General features: G+C 65.7%; 2 protein-coding genes across 2 annotated transcripts; one reads left to right on the forward strand and one right to left on the reverse strand.

Moving 5' to 3' along the window:
• Positions 1 to 2932: 2932 nt before the first annotated feature.
• Positions 2933 to 3985, reverse strand: S1PR2 (sphingosine-1-phosphate receptor 2; the record flags this gene model as incomplete). Its single annotated transcript, XM_080361398.1, has 1 exon — positions 2933 to 3985. One exon carries the CDS (start codon positions 3983 to 3985, stop codon positions 2933 to 2935), a length of 1053 nt encoding a protein of 350 aa, XP_080217524.1.
• A 9014-nt stretch (positions 3986 to 12999) lies between these two features.
• On the forward strand, positions 13000 to 17292 carry MRPL4 (mitochondrial ribosomal protein L4). Its single transcript, XM_080361412.1, is given in 10 exon segments — positions 13000 to 13132; positions 13225 to 13273; positions 14705 to 14939; positions 15023 to 15074; positions 16204 to 16321; positions 16431 to 16537; positions 16620 to 16628; positions 16630 to 16730; positions 16821 to 16891; positions 17006 to 17292. Coding segments are annotated over 10 exon segments (1014 nt in total). The 5' UTR covers positions 13000 to 13006; the 3' UTR covers positions 17152 to 17292.
• Positions 17293 to 18456: the final 1164 nt, after the last annotated feature.

The following is an 18456-nucleotide window of genomic DNA, read 5'->3' on the forward strand; positions in this document are numbered from 1 at the left end:
GGAAGGGAAAACGGGGGAACCCCCGCACCGGGCCGAGGGGGGGCTGCGGGCCCGGGCCGGCGGGCGGTACCTGTGCGGGGGCGGCCGGAGCGGGGCGGCCCGGGGAGAGCGGCCCGGAGGGGCCGGGCCGGGCCGGGCGGGCGGGGCCGCCTCAGGGGGGACCGTACCACTGCGGGACGGGGGGGGGCGGCGGGACCGTACCACTGAGGCACCGGGGGATGTAGCACTAAGGGGCTGGGGGGGGGACACGGGGGCCGTACCACTGAGGCACCGGGGGATGTAGCACTAAGGGGCTGGGGGGGGGACACGGGGGCCGTACCATGGCAAAGGCTGGGGGGGAGGGGGGGGGGACACACGACCTATAACACTGCAGGGGACTGGGGAGCGTGGGCTGTACCACTGTGGGGACGGGGGGGGGGACACAGGTCATACCACAGCATGGCTGGCGGGACGGGCTGTACCATGACAGCGATAGGGGGGGGACGGGCTGTACCACTGGCTGGGTGCAGCCCCAGGGCTGTACTGTGCCTCCCAACACCCAATGACCCCAAACTGGGAAAACGGTGCAACAGGGACCCCCCGAACCCCCAAAACCCCCCCGTCCCAGCCCCCCGTGTCCACCCCCGCCTTGGCGAGGGGGCCCCGAGACTGCTGAGGCCGAAGGAGCCCACGCCAACCAGCCCGACCCCCCTTTTTGTGGCCCCAAAGCCGCCAATGGCCCCCCCGGTTGCGATGAATCACGCGCAGCCCTTCCCGTTCCCGCGGGATTCCCCGTCCATCCCCATGACCCCCCCGGTGCTGCCGTCGCCATCCGGGGGGGGTTCCATTGGGGGTCCCCCTATGGCGACATGGGCAAACACCAGAGTTTCCAATGCGGGGGCCCCCCGAAACCCCGCGGGTCATCAATGGGGCGCCAAGATGGGGACCCATCCCAATGGGGGGGGGGGGGGTGGAGGAAACGAACCCCCCTCCTCATTTCCTCTGCACCCCCCAAGGGAGAAAACGGGGGGCACGAAACCTTTGGGGGGACACACACACAAAACAACGGGTTGGGGAGCGGGGACAGGGGGTTGTGGGGGGGGGACACATGTGGCCCCCCCACTTCCCCTTCTCCGAAATGCCGCCGCCGCGGGGAAGCGGCTGCGGTTGAGCCGAGGAAGCTCCAGCGCCGGCGCCACAAAGGAAGGCGGCAAAAGCCTCGTCTGGCCAAATTGTGGGACCCCTGTACCCCCCATCCCCCCAAAACCCCATCCCCTCTGCCCCCCCAACAAGGAGCCGGGGTGGGGGGGGTGGGATTTGGGGTTCCCCATCCCAGGTTGGGAAGAAGATGGAGACGAGTGGAAAAGCGCAGTTTTAATACAACCATTGTCCTTATGTGGGGGGGGTGTTCTGGGTTTTGGGGGGTCCTGGGGGGGTCCCAGGGATGGGGGGAGGCCCCGGCAGAGCCGGCTGCATCGGGGCCCCCCCGCCGCGTGCCAGCACACGGCAGGACCACGGCGCAGCGTGGGGGGGCGCGGGGGGTCCCCGCTTCCATGGCGAGCGCCCCAGGCCCGGCTTTATTGGCAAAGCCCCCCCCGGGGCCGGGAGCAGCGGTCGGTGCCACCCACGGTGCCGCGAGCAGCCGGGGGCAGAGGATTTGCCACTGGCGCCATGGGGTGCGTGGGGAGGGGCCCCGGGACCCGTCCGACAGGTCCCGCGGGGGCCCCGGGGCTCGGGCTGGGCGTGGGAAGAGAAACACGCGTGTGCGGCCCCCCCCGAACACGCACCGGTCACGGACACCCCATATGGAGAGTGGGGAGAACACGCGTGTTTGACCCCCCGAACACGCAACGGTCATGGAAACCCCATATGGAGAGTGGGGAGAACACGCGTGTTCACCCCCCGAACACGCACCGGTCACGGACACCCCATATGGAGAGTGGGGAGAACATGCGTGTTCACCCCCCGAACACGCAACGGTCATGGAAACCCCATATGGAGAGTGGGGAGAACACGCGTGTTCACCCCCCGAACACGCACCGGTCATGGAAACCCCATATGGAGAGTGGGGAGAACACGCGTGTTCACCCCCCGAACACGCACCGGTCATGGAAACCCCATATGGAGAGTGGGGAGAACACGCGTGTTCACCCCCCGAACACGCAACGGTCATGGAAACCCCATATGGAGAGTGGGGAGATCACGCGTGTTCACCCCCCATGAACATGCACCGGTCACGGAAACCCCATATGGAGAGTGGGGAGAACACGCGTGTTCACCCCCCGAACACGCACCGGTCATGGAAACCCCATATGGAGAGTGGGGAGAACACGCGTGTTTTACCCCCAACACGTATGTTCAACCCCCCCAAACATGCACCAGTCATGGAAACCCCATATGGAGAGTGGGAAGAACACGCGTGTTCGGCCCCCAACATGTATGTTCAACCCCCCCCAAACATGCACCAGTCATGGAAACCCCATATGGAGAGTGGGGAGAACACACGTGTTCGGCCCCCAACACGTATGTTCAACCCTCCCAAACATGGACTGGTCATGGAAACCCCATATGGAGAATGGGGAGAACACGCGTGTTTTACCCCCAACACGTATGTTCAACCCCCCCCAAACATGCACTGGTCACGGAAACCCCGTCCAGAGAATGGGAAGAACATGCGTGTTTGACCCCCCCCAACACGCACTGGTCACGGAAACCCCGTCCAGAGAATGGGAAGAACATGCGTGTTTGACTCCCCCCAACACGCACTGGTCACGGAAACCCCAGCATCACCATCGGGAAACCCGGAGGGGATCCCCCAGTTTGGGGTGGGGTGGGGGGATGAAGGTGCAATAGTCCATCCGTACCTATAGAAATATCCCCCTCCCCACCGCGCACCCCCCACCCGCCCCACGCGTGGGGCGTCCGTGGGACGCGCGCCCCCCAACCCGCCCCGCTAGACCGAGGTGGTGCAGTCGCGGGTGATGGGCGAGGTGGGCAGCTCGTATTTGGGGGTGCAGCGCTCCAGCGAGCTGGATGTGCGCGGGGGCAGCGCGCAGCGCCCGGGGGGCCGGTCCCGGCGCGCGGCGCCGCAGCAGCACAGCACCCGCAGGAACTCGCGCCGCATGTCCTTGCTCCGTAACGTGTAGATGATGGGGTTGGCGGCCGAGTTGAGCGTGGCGAAGGCGAAGAAGTAGTTGGCCTTGTAGAGGACGCGGCACGCCCGCACGGGGCACGAGGCGTCCATGAGGAGGATGATGAAGGCTGGAAGCCAGCAGACGATGAAGGCTCCCAAGACGATGGTGACCGTCTTGAGCAAAGCCAAGGTCTGGGCGCTGGCGATCTCGGCGTGGCTGGAGCGCACGATGCAGTAGATGCGGCTGTAGAGCCCCACGATGGCGAGGAGGATGAGGGTGAAGATGGTGATGACGAAGAGGATGTAGCGTTTGGAGTAGAGCGGGAGGACGGTGGAGCAGTCGCCCAGGTCGCTCATGCAGTTCCAACCCATGATGGGGAGGCTCCCGATGGCGGCGGCGATGACCCAACAGGCGCCGATCAGCAGCACCATGCGGCAGTTCTTGTCGCTGCTGTACACCTTGACCTTGGTGATGGCCACGTGGCGCTCGATGGCGATGGCCAACAAGCTGAAGACGGACGCGGCCAACGTGGCGAAGGCCGTGCCCTCCCGCACGAACCACTGCACCGGCGTCAGGTTGAACGTGGTGGCTCCGGACAGCAAGATGTTGGCCATGAAGGCCAAGCCGGCCAAGAGGTCGGAGAAAGCCAAATTCCCGATGAAAATGTACATGGCCGAGTGGAACTTCTTGTTGCGGCAAACGGAGATGAGCACCAAGAGGTTCTCCAGCACGATGAAGCAGCACAAGACGACGATGAGGATGGACACCACCCAACGGGAGGTGGTGGGCGAGCTCTCCGTGCCCTCCTTGGTGTAGTTGTAATGCTCCCGGATCTTCTCCGTGTTGAAATACTCCTTGTAGATGCTCCCCATGGCTCCTCGCCGGCCGCGGCACCGCCGGCCGCCCGTCGTGGCGAGCTCAGCGCCGCCGGGGCATGGCGACGGCGATTCGGCGCTGCGGGGACCTGGGGGGACAGGAGGAAGGGGGTGGGAACGGCGTCGGCGCCCGCGGATGGCGGCGACACATCTGGGCGCACATCTGGTTCGCTGCGGCACAAATGACTCGGAAAGGAAATCCTGACGGTACATAAGAGACGCACCTTGGGGTGCCGGGGGCACCGGGATGGGGACACCGCGGGGGACGCCGGCGGCTGGACGTGACACCGCGGCAAAGCAAGGGGGGGACACCGGGGGGGCTGGGATGGGCACGACACCCCCACGCTCGCCATGGGGAGGGATGGGGATGCGCTGTTGACCCCCATTGGTTTGAGGGGGGTGGTAATGTCTCCCCTTCCAGTTGGGGTGGGGGGGACTATGCACCCCCCATTTAGGGACCAGGGGACACAGTAATGTCCCCTTTGCCCCGGTTTGAAGGGGGGACACCCAGTACTGTCCCCCCTTGTTTTGGGATGGGGGGTAGTAATGTCTCCCCTTCCAGTTGGGGTGGGGGGGACTATGCACCCCCCATTTAGGGACGGGGGGACACAGTAATGTCCCCTTTCCCCCTGTTTGGAGGGGGGACACCCAGTACTGTCCCCCCTTGTTTTAGGGGGGGGTGGTAATGTCTCCCCTTCCAATTGGAGTGGGGGACTCTGTGCACCCCCCATTTAGGGACGGGGGGACACAGTAATGTCCCCTTTGCCCCAGTACTGTCCCCCTCCATGAGGGAGGGGGTCCCTGTGCCTGCCCAGTTCAGACGGGGCACCCAGTACCATCATCCCCCCCCCAATTAGGGACGGGACACCCGGTACCGTGATTCCCCCCCTTAGTTAAGGATGGGACACCCCGTACTGTCCCCACCCCCCAAATTAGCCCCAGGACCCCCCGTTAGGGCCCCCCCGGTCTCCCGGGACCCCGCGGGTGGGTCCGGGGGCGGGACCGAGGGCCGGGGTTGGGGTTGGGGGTGGGGGGGAAACGGGGCGGGGGAAGGAGCCCCGAGCTCCACCGCACCTCCAGCCGCCGCCCGCGCCGTCCCGGGGCCGTCCCGGTGCTCCCGGTGCTCCCGGTACCGTCCCGGTGCTCCCGGTACCGTCTCGGTGCTCCCAGTACCGTCCCGGTGCTCTCGGTGCCCTCTTGGTACCGCCTCGGTGCTCTCGGTGCTCCCGGTACCGTCCCGGAGCTCCCGGTGTCGCCCCGGTGCTCCCGGTGCCCTCTCGGTACCGCCCCGGTGCTTTCGGTGCTCCCGGTGCCGCCCCGGTGCTCCCGGTGCCCTCTCGGTACCGCCCCGGTGCTCTCGGTGCTCCCGGTGCCCTCCCGGTACCGTCCCGGAGCCCCCGGTGCTCTCGGTGCTCCCGGTACCGTCCCGGTGCCCTCTCGGTACCGCCCCGGTGCTCTCGGTGCTCCCGGTGCCCTCCCGGTACCGTCCCGGAGCCCTCAGTGCTCGCGGTACCGTCCCGGAGCTCCCGGTGCTCTCGGTGCTCCCGGTACCGTCCCGGAGCTGCGGAGCCGCCCCCGCCGAGCGCTGCCGCCCGCCCGGGCTCCTGCGCAGCCGCGCCCGGTGCCGGGGGCACCGCCCCTCGCTCCCGCCGCTCCGGGACCCCCTCACCCCCCCCCACCCCGCCCCGGTCTCCGCCGGTGGCCGGAGGAGCCGCCGCCGCCGCCGCCGCCGCCCCGAGCGGAGGTTCGGCCGCCGCTTCCCCTTCCCCGGCACCGGCCGCCCCCGGGCCCGGCGGCTGCGGGCGGAGCCACCGGAGGGGAGGGGAGGGGAGGGGGCGAGGGACCCGCGGGACGCGGCGCGATGCGCAACCGGGATCCGCAACCGGGGGCCCGAACCGGGAACTGCAACCGGGATCGGGAACCGGGATCCTGAATCGGGATCTGCAACCGGGATCGGGAACCGGGAACTGCACCGGCATCCTCAACCGGGATCCTCAACCGGGGTCCCGAACCGGGAACTGCACCGGGATTCTCAACCGGGATCCTGAACCGGGATCCTCAACCGGGAACTGCAACCGGGATCGGGAACCGGGAGCTGCACCGCGATCCTCAACCGGGATCCCGAACTGGGAACTGCACCGGGATCCTGAACCGAGATCCTGAACCGGGATCCTCAACCGGGATTCTCAACCGGGATCCCGAACCGGGAACTGCACCGGGATCTTCAAACGGGATCCCGAACCAGGATCGGGAACCGGGAACTGCACCGGGATCCTCAACCGGGATCCCGAACCAGGGTCCTGAACCGGGATCCTGAACTGGGATCCAGCCCCGGGAACTGGACCAGGATCCTCAACCACGATCCTGAAACGGGAACTGTACCGGGATCATCAACTGGGATCCTGAACCACGATCCAGCCCCGGGAAGCGCACGGGGATCCTGGGCTGGGATCCTGAACTGGGATCCTGCACCGGGATCCTGAACCCCCCCAGCCCCTACACTGGGATCCTCCCCCAGGACACCCCTCCCAGCACCCCAAAGCACCCGGGGGGGTCCCAGCACCCCAAAGCACCCGGGGGGATCCCAGGACCCCAAAGCACCCGAGGGGCCCCAGGACCCCCAAATACCCCAGGGGGTCCCAGCACCCCAAAGCACCCGGGGGGGGCCAGCACCCCAAAGCACCCGGGGGTGTCCCAAGACCCCAAAGCACCCGGGGGGGTCCCAGGACCCCCAACTACCCCAGGAGGTCCCAGGACCCCAAAGCACCCGGGGGCTCCTGGAACCCAAAGCACCCAGGGGGGGTCCCAAGACCCCAAAGCACCTGGGGGCCCCCAGCACCCCAAAGCACCCAGGGGGGCCCCAGGACCCCAAAGCACCTGGGGGGATTCCAGCACCCCAAAGCACCCGGGGGGGCCCAGGACCCCAAAGCACCTGGGGGGTCCCAGAACCCCGAAGTACCCAGGAGGGTCCCAGGACCCCCAAATAGCCCAGGGGGCCCTGGGCTGGCGGGGGTGGGGGGCGCGGGGGCTGGGAGCCCCCGGCTGCGGGGGAGGGGCGGCGGGGGCGCACACAGGGCCCCTTGTTCCCAAAATAACCCCCCGGCTCCGGCGCGGCAAATTGGATCAGCGGTGCCGGCCTGGCCGGGCTTAGCGCCGGGGTCAAGCGGGCGCGGGGGCGGCTGCCAGATGGTGCCGGCGCCGGATGTGGCCCCGCGGGGTGGGGGACGCGCCGTGGGCCCCCCCGGCACGCGGGGACACGCGGGTGGGCACCCGGGCACGGAGCGGCACGGCACGGTGTGGTGGCGCCATGGGACCCCCGGCTGGCCGCTGTCACCAAAGCGTCACTTGTCACCTAAACAACCCTTGTCACCGAACCAACCCTTGTCACCCAAACAACCCTTGTCACCGAACCAAACCAAACCAAACCAATCCTTGTCATCAAAGCATCCCTTGTCACCAAAGCATCCCTTGTCACCAAACCAACCCAAACCAACCCTTGTCACCAAACCATCCCTTGTCACCAAAGCAACCCTTGTCACCAAAGCATCGCTTGTCACCAAAACAACCCTTGTCACCCAAACAACCCTTGTCACCAAACCAGCCCTTGTCACCAAAGCAACCCTTGTCACCAAAGCATCGCTTGTCACCAAATGAAACCATCCCTTGTCACTGAACCATCCCCTGTCACCAAACCATCCCTTGTCACCAAAGCATCGCTTGTCACCAAACCATCCCTTGTCACCAAACCATCCCTTGTCACCAAAGCATCGCTTGTCACCAAACCATCCCTTGTCACCAAACCATCCCTTGTCACCAAATCATCCCCTGTCACCAAACCATCGCTTGTCACCAAACCATCCCTTGTCACCAAATCATCCCCTGTCACCAAACCATCGCTTGTCACCAAACCAACCCTTGTCACCAAATCATCCCCTGTCACCAAACCAACCCTTGTCACCCAAACAACCCTTGTCACCAAACCATCCCTTGTCACCAAACCAACCCTTGTCACCAAATCATCCCCTGTCACCAAACCAACCCTTGTCACCAAACCATCCCCTGTCACCAAAGCAACCCTTGTCACCAAACCATCCCTTGTCACCAATCCTACCCTCGGAAGCCTCGGGGACCCCCGAGCCGCGCGGTGTCACCGGTGTCCCCGCCGAGGCGGCGCCGCTCCGGCCTGGAGTGTTTGCCGAGGGCGGCAATGAGGGCGCTGGAGCCCCGGCGGCGCCGAACGCACCGAATTCCTCCGGGTCTGGGGGCGGGAGGTGCAGCCGGCAGCACCCAAGGGTGCGGGGACGCTGCGGGGACCAACGGGGTGCAACGGGACACCGGGGAGGGCACGCGGTGGGTGCCACCAAGGGCACATGGGTGCTGGGACATCCCTGTGGGTGCTGGGACACCCTGGGGGTGCTGGTGATGGCACACAGGTGCTGGGACACCCTGGGGGTGCCACCAAGGGCACATGGGTGCTGGGACACCCTGGGGGTGCTGGGACACCCTGAGGGTACCAATGATGGCACATGGGTGCTCGGATGCCCTGTAGGTGCTGGTGATGGCACAGGGGTGCTGGGACGCCCTGTGGGTGCCACCAAGGGCACACGGGTGCTGGGATACCCTGGGAGTGCTGGGACACCCCAGTGGGTGCTGGGACACCCTGGGGGTACCAGTGATGGCACACGGGTGCTGGGACACCCTGTGGGTGCCATTAAGGGCACACGGGTGCTGGGACACCCTGGGGTGCTGGTGATGGCACACGGGTGCTGGGACACCCTGTGGGTGCCACTAAGGGCACACAGGTGCTGGGACACCCTGGGGTGCTGGTGATGGCACATGGGTGCTGGGACACCCTGTGGGTGCCACTAAGGGCACACAGGTGCTGGGACACCCTGGGGTGCTGGTGATGGCACATGGGTGCTGGGACACCCTGTGGGTGCTGGTGATGGCACACGGGTGCTGGGACACCCTGTGGGTGCTGGTGATGGCACATGGGTGCCAGCATCCCAGGGCACAGCCCCATGGGCACCAGCAGCACCCAGAGCTGGTGCCACCCCCCACATGCCATCACTGTCACCCCCATACTGGTGTCACCCCCATACCGGTGTCACCCCCCCTGTGCCATCACTGTCACCCCCCATACTGGTGTCACCTCCATACTGGTGTCACCCCCCCCATGCCATCACTGTCACCCCCATACGGGTGTCACCTCCATACCGGTGTCACCCCCACCCTGTGCCATCACTGCCACCCCCATAGCGGTGTCACCCCCCCCCGTGCCATCACTGTCACCCCCATACGGGTGTCACCTCCATACCGGTGTCACCGCCCCCATGTCATCATTGTCAGCCCCATACGGGTGTCACCCCCATACCAGTGTCACCCCTATACCGGTGTCACCCCCTCTGTGCCATCACTGTCACCCCCATACCGGTGTCACCCCCATACAGGTGTCACCCCCATACGGGTGTCACCTCCATACCGGTGTCACCCCCCCTGTGCCATCACTGTCACCCCCATACCGGTGTCACCCCCATACGGGTGTCACCCCCATACTGGTGTCACCCCCATACGGGTGTCACTCTCATACCGGTGTCACCCCCCCCGTGCCATCACTGTCACCCCCGTACTGGTGTCACCCCCATACCGGTGTAACCCCCATACCGGTGTCACCCCCATACTGGTGTCACCCCCATACCGGTGTCACCCCCCCATGCCATCACTGTCACCCTCATAGCGGTGTCACCCCCATACTGGTGTCACCCCAATACCGGTGTCACCCCCCCCATGCCATCACTGTCACCCTCATAGCGGTGTCACCCCCATACCAGTGTCACCCCCATACCAGTGTCACCCCCATAGAGGTGTCACCCCCATAGAGGTGTCACCCCCGTGTGCTCCCGCAGCCGTTACCGGTTGCACAAGCCGGGGGGGGGGGCGGGGTGTGGGTGTCCCCGCCCCCATCCAGCTGTGCCCCAGATGTTGGTGACAGCCAAACAGCTGCACCCGCTTCCCGCCACGGGGACAATGGCCCGGGGAGGGGGGGGGGTGACATTGTCACTGTCACCCCCATGGCACCCGCACCCAAAACCCCGCAGCCACGGGGGGGTCCCGCACCCTGAGCCCCCCCCGGGGTGTCACCCCCCACTTTGTCACCACGGGGCTCCCCGTTTTGTCACCGCGGGGGGGACAAGGACACCCCTGGGTGTCCCTCTATGGGTGTTCCCCCCTCGGGGGGGGTGTTTTTTGGGTGGGGGGACACGCGTGGGGGGGATCAGAGTCTTACCGGCCGTTTTCTCGGTCCCGTTGCAACATGTGGAGCGGGGGGGGGGGGGGGAAGCGGGGGCGGGGTAGCCCCGCCCCCCCGAGGGGGCGTGGCCTTTTGTGTCCACACCCCCTCCCCACCCGAACGCCTGGGTCCTCTGTGTTCCGAATTGGGGGGGGGGGAGCCCCCAATAATGGGGTGGGGGAGGGCCCAGGACCCCTCCCCCCTTCCTGCCGTGTTCCCCATAAGGGACACGTCAAAATTTAGGGGGGGGTTCCCTTTATTCCATACCCCCCCCCCCCCCCCCCCAAAATAAAAGAGGGTCCCACTTTCTGACCCTAAAACCAAACCCATTTGGGGGGGGGTGGGTGGAAATTGGGGTGCAGGATCGGGCCCCCAACCCTCACGGGTGTTTTTATGGGGGGGGGTGACAGTTCCCCCCCCCGCAATGTGATTTTGGCCCCTCCAAACACTCCACAGAGGAATTTAAGCGGGGGGGGGGGCAAGAATCCAGCCAAGGGGGGGGCTGTGAAGGGCCCCCCCCCCCCCCTAAATTGGCCCCCGGATGTTGGGGAGGGGTTGGGGGGGTCCCACCGCCCCCCCCCCGCTCTGAAGAGGCCGCAGCGAAGGGGCCGGGAAGGGATTTAATTGGAAACAGGCGTTGGGATGGGGGGGGAGGGCAGCGGGGCCCCCCCGGGACCCAATTGGCCGGAGGAGCCCCCCCCCGCCCCCCCCCGCCCACCGGATCCGCCGCCCAAAATGGGGGGGGGGATGGGAGGGGGGGAAAAGTGTGTCCAGATGGTTGTGAACCCCTCAAATCTCAGCCTGGACCCCCCCGAAAGGCAGTTTGGACCCCCCCCCAAAATCCCAATGTGGACCCCCCCCCCCCTCATCCCAGCCCGGACACCCCAAATTCCAGCCTGGGGGTTATGGGGGGGCGCTGGGGGTTATGGGGGGGTGCTGGGGGTGATTGGGGGGCACTGGGGATAATGGGGTGTTATGGGGGGCATTGGGGGGTGATGGGGGCACTGGGGGGGCACTGGAAGTGATTGGGGGGCACTGGGGGTGACTTGAGGTACTGGGGGGCACTGGGGGTGATTGGGGGGCACTGTGGTTCATGGGGGCACTGTGGTTCATGGGGGGCACTGGGGGTGATGGGGGGGCACTGTGGTTCATGGGGGGCACTGGGGGGTCATGGGGAGCACTGGGGGGTCATGGGGGGCACTGGTGGTGATTGGGGGTACTGGGGGGCACTGGAAGTGATTGGGGGGCACTGGGGGTGATTGGGGGGCACTGGGGGCGATGGGGGGCACTGTGGTTCATGGGGTGCACTGGGGGTTATGGGGGGGCACTGGGGGTCATGGGGGTCACTGGGGGTGTTATGGGGGGCATTGGGGGGTGATGGGGGCACTGGGGGGGCACTGGAAGCAATTGGGGGGCACTGGGGGTGATTTGAGGTACTGGGGGGCACTGGGGGTGATGGGGGGCACTGTGGTTCATGGGGGCACTGTGGTTCATGGGGGGCACTGGGGGTGATGGGGGGGCACTGTGGTTCATGGGGGGCACTGGGGGGTCATGGGGAGCACTGGGGGGTCATGGGGGGCACTGGTGGTGATTGGGGGTACTGGGGGGCACTGGAAGTGATTGGGGGGCACTGGGGGTGATTGGGGGGCACTGGGGGCGATGGGGGGCACTGTGGTTCATGGGGTGCACTGGGGGTTATGGGGGGGCACTGGGGGTCATGGGGGTCACTGGGGGTGTTATGGGGGGCATTGGGGGGTGATGGGGGCACTGGGGGGGCACTGGAAGCGATTGGGGGGCACTGGGGGTGATTTGAGGTACTGGGGGGCACTGGGGGTCATGGGGGGCACGGGGGGGTCATGGGAGGACATTGTGGTTCATGGGGAGCACTGTGTGTCATGGGGGGCACTGAGGGGTCATGGGGAGCACTGGGGGGTCATGGAGGTCACTGGTGGTGATTTGGGGTACTGGGGGGACACTGGGGGTGATGGGGGCTTATGGGGAGCACTGAGGGGGTTATGGGGGGCACTGGGGGGTCATGGGGGGCGCTGTGTGTCATGGATGGCACTGGGGGGTCACTGTGGGTGCTGGGGGGCACTGGTGGTGATGGGGGGGCACTGGGGGTAATGGGAGGCCCTGGAGGGGTCATGGGGGGCACTGGGGGTGATTTGGGGTACTGGGGGGCACTGGGGGTGATGATTACAATGGGGGGACACTGTGATTCATGGGGGGCACTGCAGGTGATTGAGGGGGCAGTGTGGTTCATGGGGAGCACTGTGTGTCATGGGGGGCACTGAGAGGTCATGGGGGGCACTGGGGGGTCATGGGGAGCACTGGTGGTGATTTGGGGCACTGGGGGGTCATGGGGGGCACTGGGGGTCATTGGGGGCACTGGGGGCGATGGGGGGGCACCATGGGGGGGCACTGGGGGGTCATGGGGGGCCATGGGGGATATGGGGGGCACTGGGGGTCATGGGGTGCACTGGGGGTGATTGGGGGGCACTGTGGGGTCATGGGGGGCACTGGGGTTCACTGGTGGTGATTGGGGGGGCACTGTGGTTCATGGGGGGCCCTGGGGGGTGATTGGGGGGCACCGAGGGGGCTCATTTCCCGCTCTCCTCCCTTCACCACCCTCCTCCTCCTCCTCCTTCTTTCCCGCCTCCTCCCACTTCCGCCGGAAGCCCCGCCGCGCTCTTCAGTGACGTCACCGCGGAGCGCCGGGCGCTGCCGCCATGCTCCGGGCGGGCGGGCCCCGCGTTGTTGCCGCCGTTGCATCCTCCGTTACTTCCGCCGTTTCCTCCGTTACTTCCGCCGTCGCCGCCGCTCTCCGGGGTCGCGCCCGCGCCGGGGCCGCGGGGGTGAGGGCGGGGCCGGGGGCGGGGCCGGGGGCGGGGCCGGGGGCGGGGCCGGGGGCCGCCCCCCCCCCCCGCTGACAGCCGCTTTCCCGCAGGTCTCGTCCGGCCCCCCCGGGGACCCCGCGCTCACCGGGACCCGCGCGGGTGAGGCCGCGGGCGGCGGACACCGGGGACAGCGGGGACAGCGGGGGCAGTGTCCGTGGGGCGGCGGACACCGGGGACAGCGGGGGCAGTGTCCGTGGGGCGGCGGACACCGGGGACAGCGGGGGCAGTGTCTGTGGGGCTGGGGACATCAGCAATGTGGTGTCTGTGGGGCTGGGGACACTGGGGACAGCAGGGACAGAGTGTCCATGGGGTTGGGGACACTGGGGACATTAGGGACAGTGTCTCTGGGGTTGGGGACATTAGGGATAGGGTGTCCATGGGGTTGGGGACAGCAGGGATGGGGTGTCCATGGGGCTGGGGACATTATGGACGGGGTGTCCATGGGGTTGGGGACACCTGGGGACATCAGAGATGGGGTGTCCATGGGGTTGGGGACACTGGGGACAGTGGGGACAGTGTCTCTGGGGTTGGGGACATTAGGGACAGGGTGTCCATGGGGCTGGGGACAGCAGGGATGGGGTGTCCATGGGGTTGGGGACATTATGGACGGGGTGTCCGTGGGGCTGGGGACATCAGGGATGGGGTGTCTGTGGGGCTGGGGACACCAGGGACAGCGGGGACAGTGTCCATGGGGTTGGGGACATTGGGGACAGCGGGGGCGGGGTGTCCGTGGGCCTGGGGACATTAGGGACATGAGGGACAGGGTGTCCATGGGCCTGGGGACAGCAGGGACCAATGTCCTTGGAGTTGGGGACACATGACGACATTAGGGACGGGGTGTCTGTGGGGCTGGGGACACCTGGGAACAGCAGGGATAGGGTGTCTATGGGGTTGGGGACACTGGGGACATTAGGGACAGGGTGTCCATGGGGCTGGGGACATTATGGACGGGGTGTCCATGGGGCTGGGGACAGCAGGGAGGGGGTGTCTGTGGGGTTGGGGACACTGGGGACAACAGGGACAATGTCCTTGGGGTTGGGGACACCTGGAGACATAAGCAATGTGGTGTCTGTGGGGTTGGGGACACATGGGGACATTAGGGACAGGGTGTCCATGGGCCTGGGGACAACAGGGACAGTGTCCTTGGGGTTGGGGACATCTGGGGATATGAGGGACAGGGTGTCCATGGGGCTGGGGACATCAGGGACGGGGTGTCTGTGGGGTTGGGGACACCTGGGGACATGAGGGACAGTGTCCCTGGTGGTGCCACCGCTGTCCCCTCTGTCCCTGTCCCCAGAGGTACCGGTGTCCCCAGTGTCCCCGGTGGTGCCACCACTGTTCCCTCTGTCCCTGTCCCCAGATGTACCGGTGTCCTCAGTGTCCCCGGTGGTGCCACCACTGTCCCCTCTGTCCCTGTCCCCAGTGTCCCCAGTGGTGTCACCACTGTCCCTCTGTCCCTGTCCCCAGAGGTACCGGTGTCCCCAGTGTCCCCGGTTGTGCCACCACTGTCCCCTCTGTCCCTGTCCCCAGAGGTACTGGTGTCCCCCGTGTCCCCGGTGGTGCCACCACTGTCCCCTCCGCCCGTGTCCCCCGCAGTGCCGCTGTCCCCGGTGTCCCCGGTGTCCCCGATCCTGCGTCCCTGCGCTGTCCCCGTCCCGTGTCACCGCTCCCCGGTCCAGGCCTGGGTTGAGTCCCTTCGGCACCACGATGACGAGTTTCGGGGTCTCACCGACCTGCACCCCGACGTCTTCGCCGTCAGACCCAGGTGGGGGAGGACCCTGGGGACACGGGGGGGGTGTCCCCAAGTTGGGGGGGGGTGACCTCGCTCAGTGTCCCCATGTCCCCAAGGCTGGACATCCTGCACACAGTCGCCATGTGGCAAAAGAACTACAAGAGGATTGTGAGTGTGGGGGGAGGGTTTTTGGGGGGGCAGGGGGGGTCTGCAGGGTTTTGGGGGGGGTACAGGGGGGTTTGGGGAGAGAAAAGGGGGGGGTTAGTTTTTTGGGGGGGGTACAGGGGGATTTGGGGAGAGAAAAGGGGAGGGTTAGTTTTTTGGGGGCGTAGTTGGGCAGAGGAGGAATTGGGGGGGCAGAGGGGGGTTTAGGGTTTTATGGGGGGCAGGGGGGGGTCTGCAGGGTTTTGGGGGGGGTACAGGGGGGTGTGGGGGGAGAAAAGGGGGTGTAGTTTTTGGGGGGGGGTACAGGGGGGTTTGGGGAGAGAAAAGGGGGGGGTTAGTTTTTTGGGGGCGTAGTTGGGCAGAGGAGGAATTGGGGGGGCAGAGGGGGGTTTAGGGTTTTATGGGGGGCAGGGGGGGGTCTGCAGGGTTTTGGGGGGGTACAGGGGGGTGTGGGGGGAGAAAAGGGGGGGGTAGTTTTTTGGGGGGGGTACAGGGGGGTTTGGGAGGAGAAAAGGGGGGGTTAGTTTTTTAGGGGCGTAGTTGGGCAGAGGAGGAATTGGGGGGGCAGAGGGGGGTTTAGGGTTTTTTGGGGGGTAGGGGGGATTTGGGGGGGGGTACAGGGGGGTTTGGGGGTAGAAAAGGCGGGGGTTAGTTTTTTGGGGGGGTAGTTGGAGGGCAGAGGAGGAATTGGGGGGGCAGAGGGGGATTTAGGGTTTTTTGGGGGGTAGGGGGGATATGGGGGGGGTACAGGGGGGGTTGGGGGGAGAAAAGGGGTGGGCTATTTTTGGGGGGGGGTAGTTGGGGGGCAGAGGAGGAATTGGGGGGGCAGAGGGGGGTTTAGGGTTTTTAGGGGGGGCAGAGGGGGGGATTAGGGTTTCGGGGGGCTTTGGGGGTCTCAGAAGGTTCTGGGGGGGGGCAGAGAAAGATCTGGAAGGGGCAAAGGGGCTTCACGGGGGGGGGCACAGAGGTTTTGGGGGGGCAAAAGGGGGGACAAAGTGTATTTTGGGTGGGGGGGGCCCTTCCTGCAAAGGCACCAGGACTCCCTGTGTATGGGGAGGAGGACACTGGGGGGGGCGGGATGTCCCCAACTGTCCCCCCCCCATCGCCATATGTGTCCCCCCCCCCCATCCAGAGCTACGCCAAGGTGAAAACACGGGCAGAGGTGCGGGGGGGGGGCAGAAAACCATGGCGCCAAAAAGGCACCGGCCGGGCCCGCCACGGCAGCATCCGCTCGCCCCTCTGGCGCGGGGGTGAGTCCTGGGACCCCCCCGGGGGGAATTTGGGGGGGTCTGACCCTCCTCCGCGGGGCTGGGACCCTCTTGGGGGGTCACCAAGCTGTACACCCCCCCCTATAACCAGGTGGTATCTCCCACGGCCCCCGCGGTCCCACCAGTTACTACTACATGTTACCCATGAAAATTCGGGTGCTGGGGTTGAAAGTGGCTTTGACCGTGAAGCTGATGCAGGTACGGGGGGGGTCATACGGGGGGGTGGGGACACGGTGGTGACCCTCTCGGGTTAATTATGTCCCCCCCCCTCTCCTTACAGGATGATCTGCCACATTGTTGACAACCTGGAGATCCCCACCAGTGACCCCCAGTATCTACTGGACTTGGCGCGATACCGGCACTGGGGTCGCTCCGTCCTCATCGTCGATGTGTGAGTGGGGTTTTGGGGGGGTTAAAAGTCCAGGGGGGGGTCTCTAGGGGTGCCCCCCCCCTCTTAATTCCCCCCCATTCCCCCCCCCAGCAACGAAATCCCAGAGAAAATCAGCACCGCGGTGGCCGAGCTGAAAACCATCAATGTGATCCCGGCGCTGGGTGAGAGCTGCGCTTACCCCCCCAAAATGTGTCGGGGACCCCCCGAAATGTGTTGGGGACCCCTAGATGTATAGGGGGGGCTCTCAATGTGTTCCCCCCCCGTTCTGCGTCCAGGGTTGAATGTTCACAGCATGTTGAAGCACGAGACGCTGGTGGTGACGCTGGACACCGTCACCTTCCTGGAGAAGACGCTGCTGTGGCACGACACCCGGTACTCGGCGCTTTACCCCTTCTCCATGCCCTACAGCGACTTCCCGTGACCCCCCCGCAAAGAAGAGACCCCACCCAGAAAGGGGAGACCCCCCCTGGTTATGGGGACCCCCCCCCCAAACACAGAACCCACCCCCAGTCCCGTGGGACGGGGGGTTTTGGGGGACACCCAGGGGACATTAAACGGAGTTGGTGCGGCTGTTGCGTCGTCGCTTTGTGCTGGGGGGTGATGCCACCGCCCTTTGTGACCCCCCCCCCCCTGTTTTTACAGCCCCTTTTGTGCCCCCCCCTCCCCTATTTTTCAGCCCCCCCGTATTTTAAGTCTCCTTGTAGCCCCCCCCATATTCACAGCCCTCTTGTACCCACCCATTTTCAGTCCCTTTGCAGCCCCCCCATTTACAGCCCCTTTGTGACCCCCCCATTTTTACAGCCCCTTTGTGACCCCCCCATTTTTACAGCCCCTTTACAGCCCCCCATCATTTTGATCCCTTTCCAGCCCCCCCATTTCCAGCCCCTTTGTGCCCCCCCCATTTTCACTCCCTTTGCAGCCCCCCATAATTTTGGTCACTTCCCAGCCCCGCCATTTCCAGCCCCATTGTGACCCCCCCATTTTTCCAGCTCCTTTATGCCCCCCCCATTTTCAGTCCTTTGCAGCCCCCATAATTTTGGTCACTTCCCAGCCCCGCCATTTCCAGCCCTATTGTGACCCCCCCATTTTCACTCCCTTTGCAGCCCCCATAATTTTGGTCCCTTGTGACCCCCCCATTTTTACAGCCCCTTTTGTACCCCCCATTTTCAGTCCCTTTGCAGCCCCCCATAATTTTGGTCCCTTTCCAGCCCCCCCATTTCCAGCCCGTTTGTGCCCCCCCAATTTTCAGCCCCTTCCCAGCCCCCCCATTTCCAGCCCCTTTTGTGCCCCCCCCTATTTTTCAGCCCCCCCATATTTTAAGTCTCCTTGTAGACCCCCGTATTCACAGCCCTCTTGTACCCCCCCATTTTCAGTCCCTTTGCAGCCCCCCATAATTTTGGTCCCTTTGTGACCCCCCCATTTTTACGGCCCCTTTACAGCCCCCCCATCATTTTGATCCCTTTCCAGCCCCCCCATTTCCAGCCCCATTGTGCCCCCCCCATTTTCACCATCCCTTTGCCACCCCCATATTAACTCCCCTTGTAGCCCCCCCATATTCCCAGTCCCCCTGCCCCCCCAAATCACAGGACCCATCGGGGGGTGACCGGGCTTTTTGGGGACACTCGGGGCGGGGGGGGCAGGTCCGTGTCCCCCATTTTGGGGGGGTTTTCCCGGTTTTTCCCAGTTTCGGGCTCCGGAGCGGGAAAATCCCGCGGCGTGGCCGCTT

Source organism: Nesoenas mayeri, assembly GCF_963082525.1.
Source record: "Nesoenas mayeri genome assembly, chromosome: 31".
Classification (NCBI taxonomy): domain Eukaryota; kingdom Metazoa; phylum Chordata; class Aves; order Columbiformes; family Columbidae; genus Nesoenas; species Nesoenas mayeri.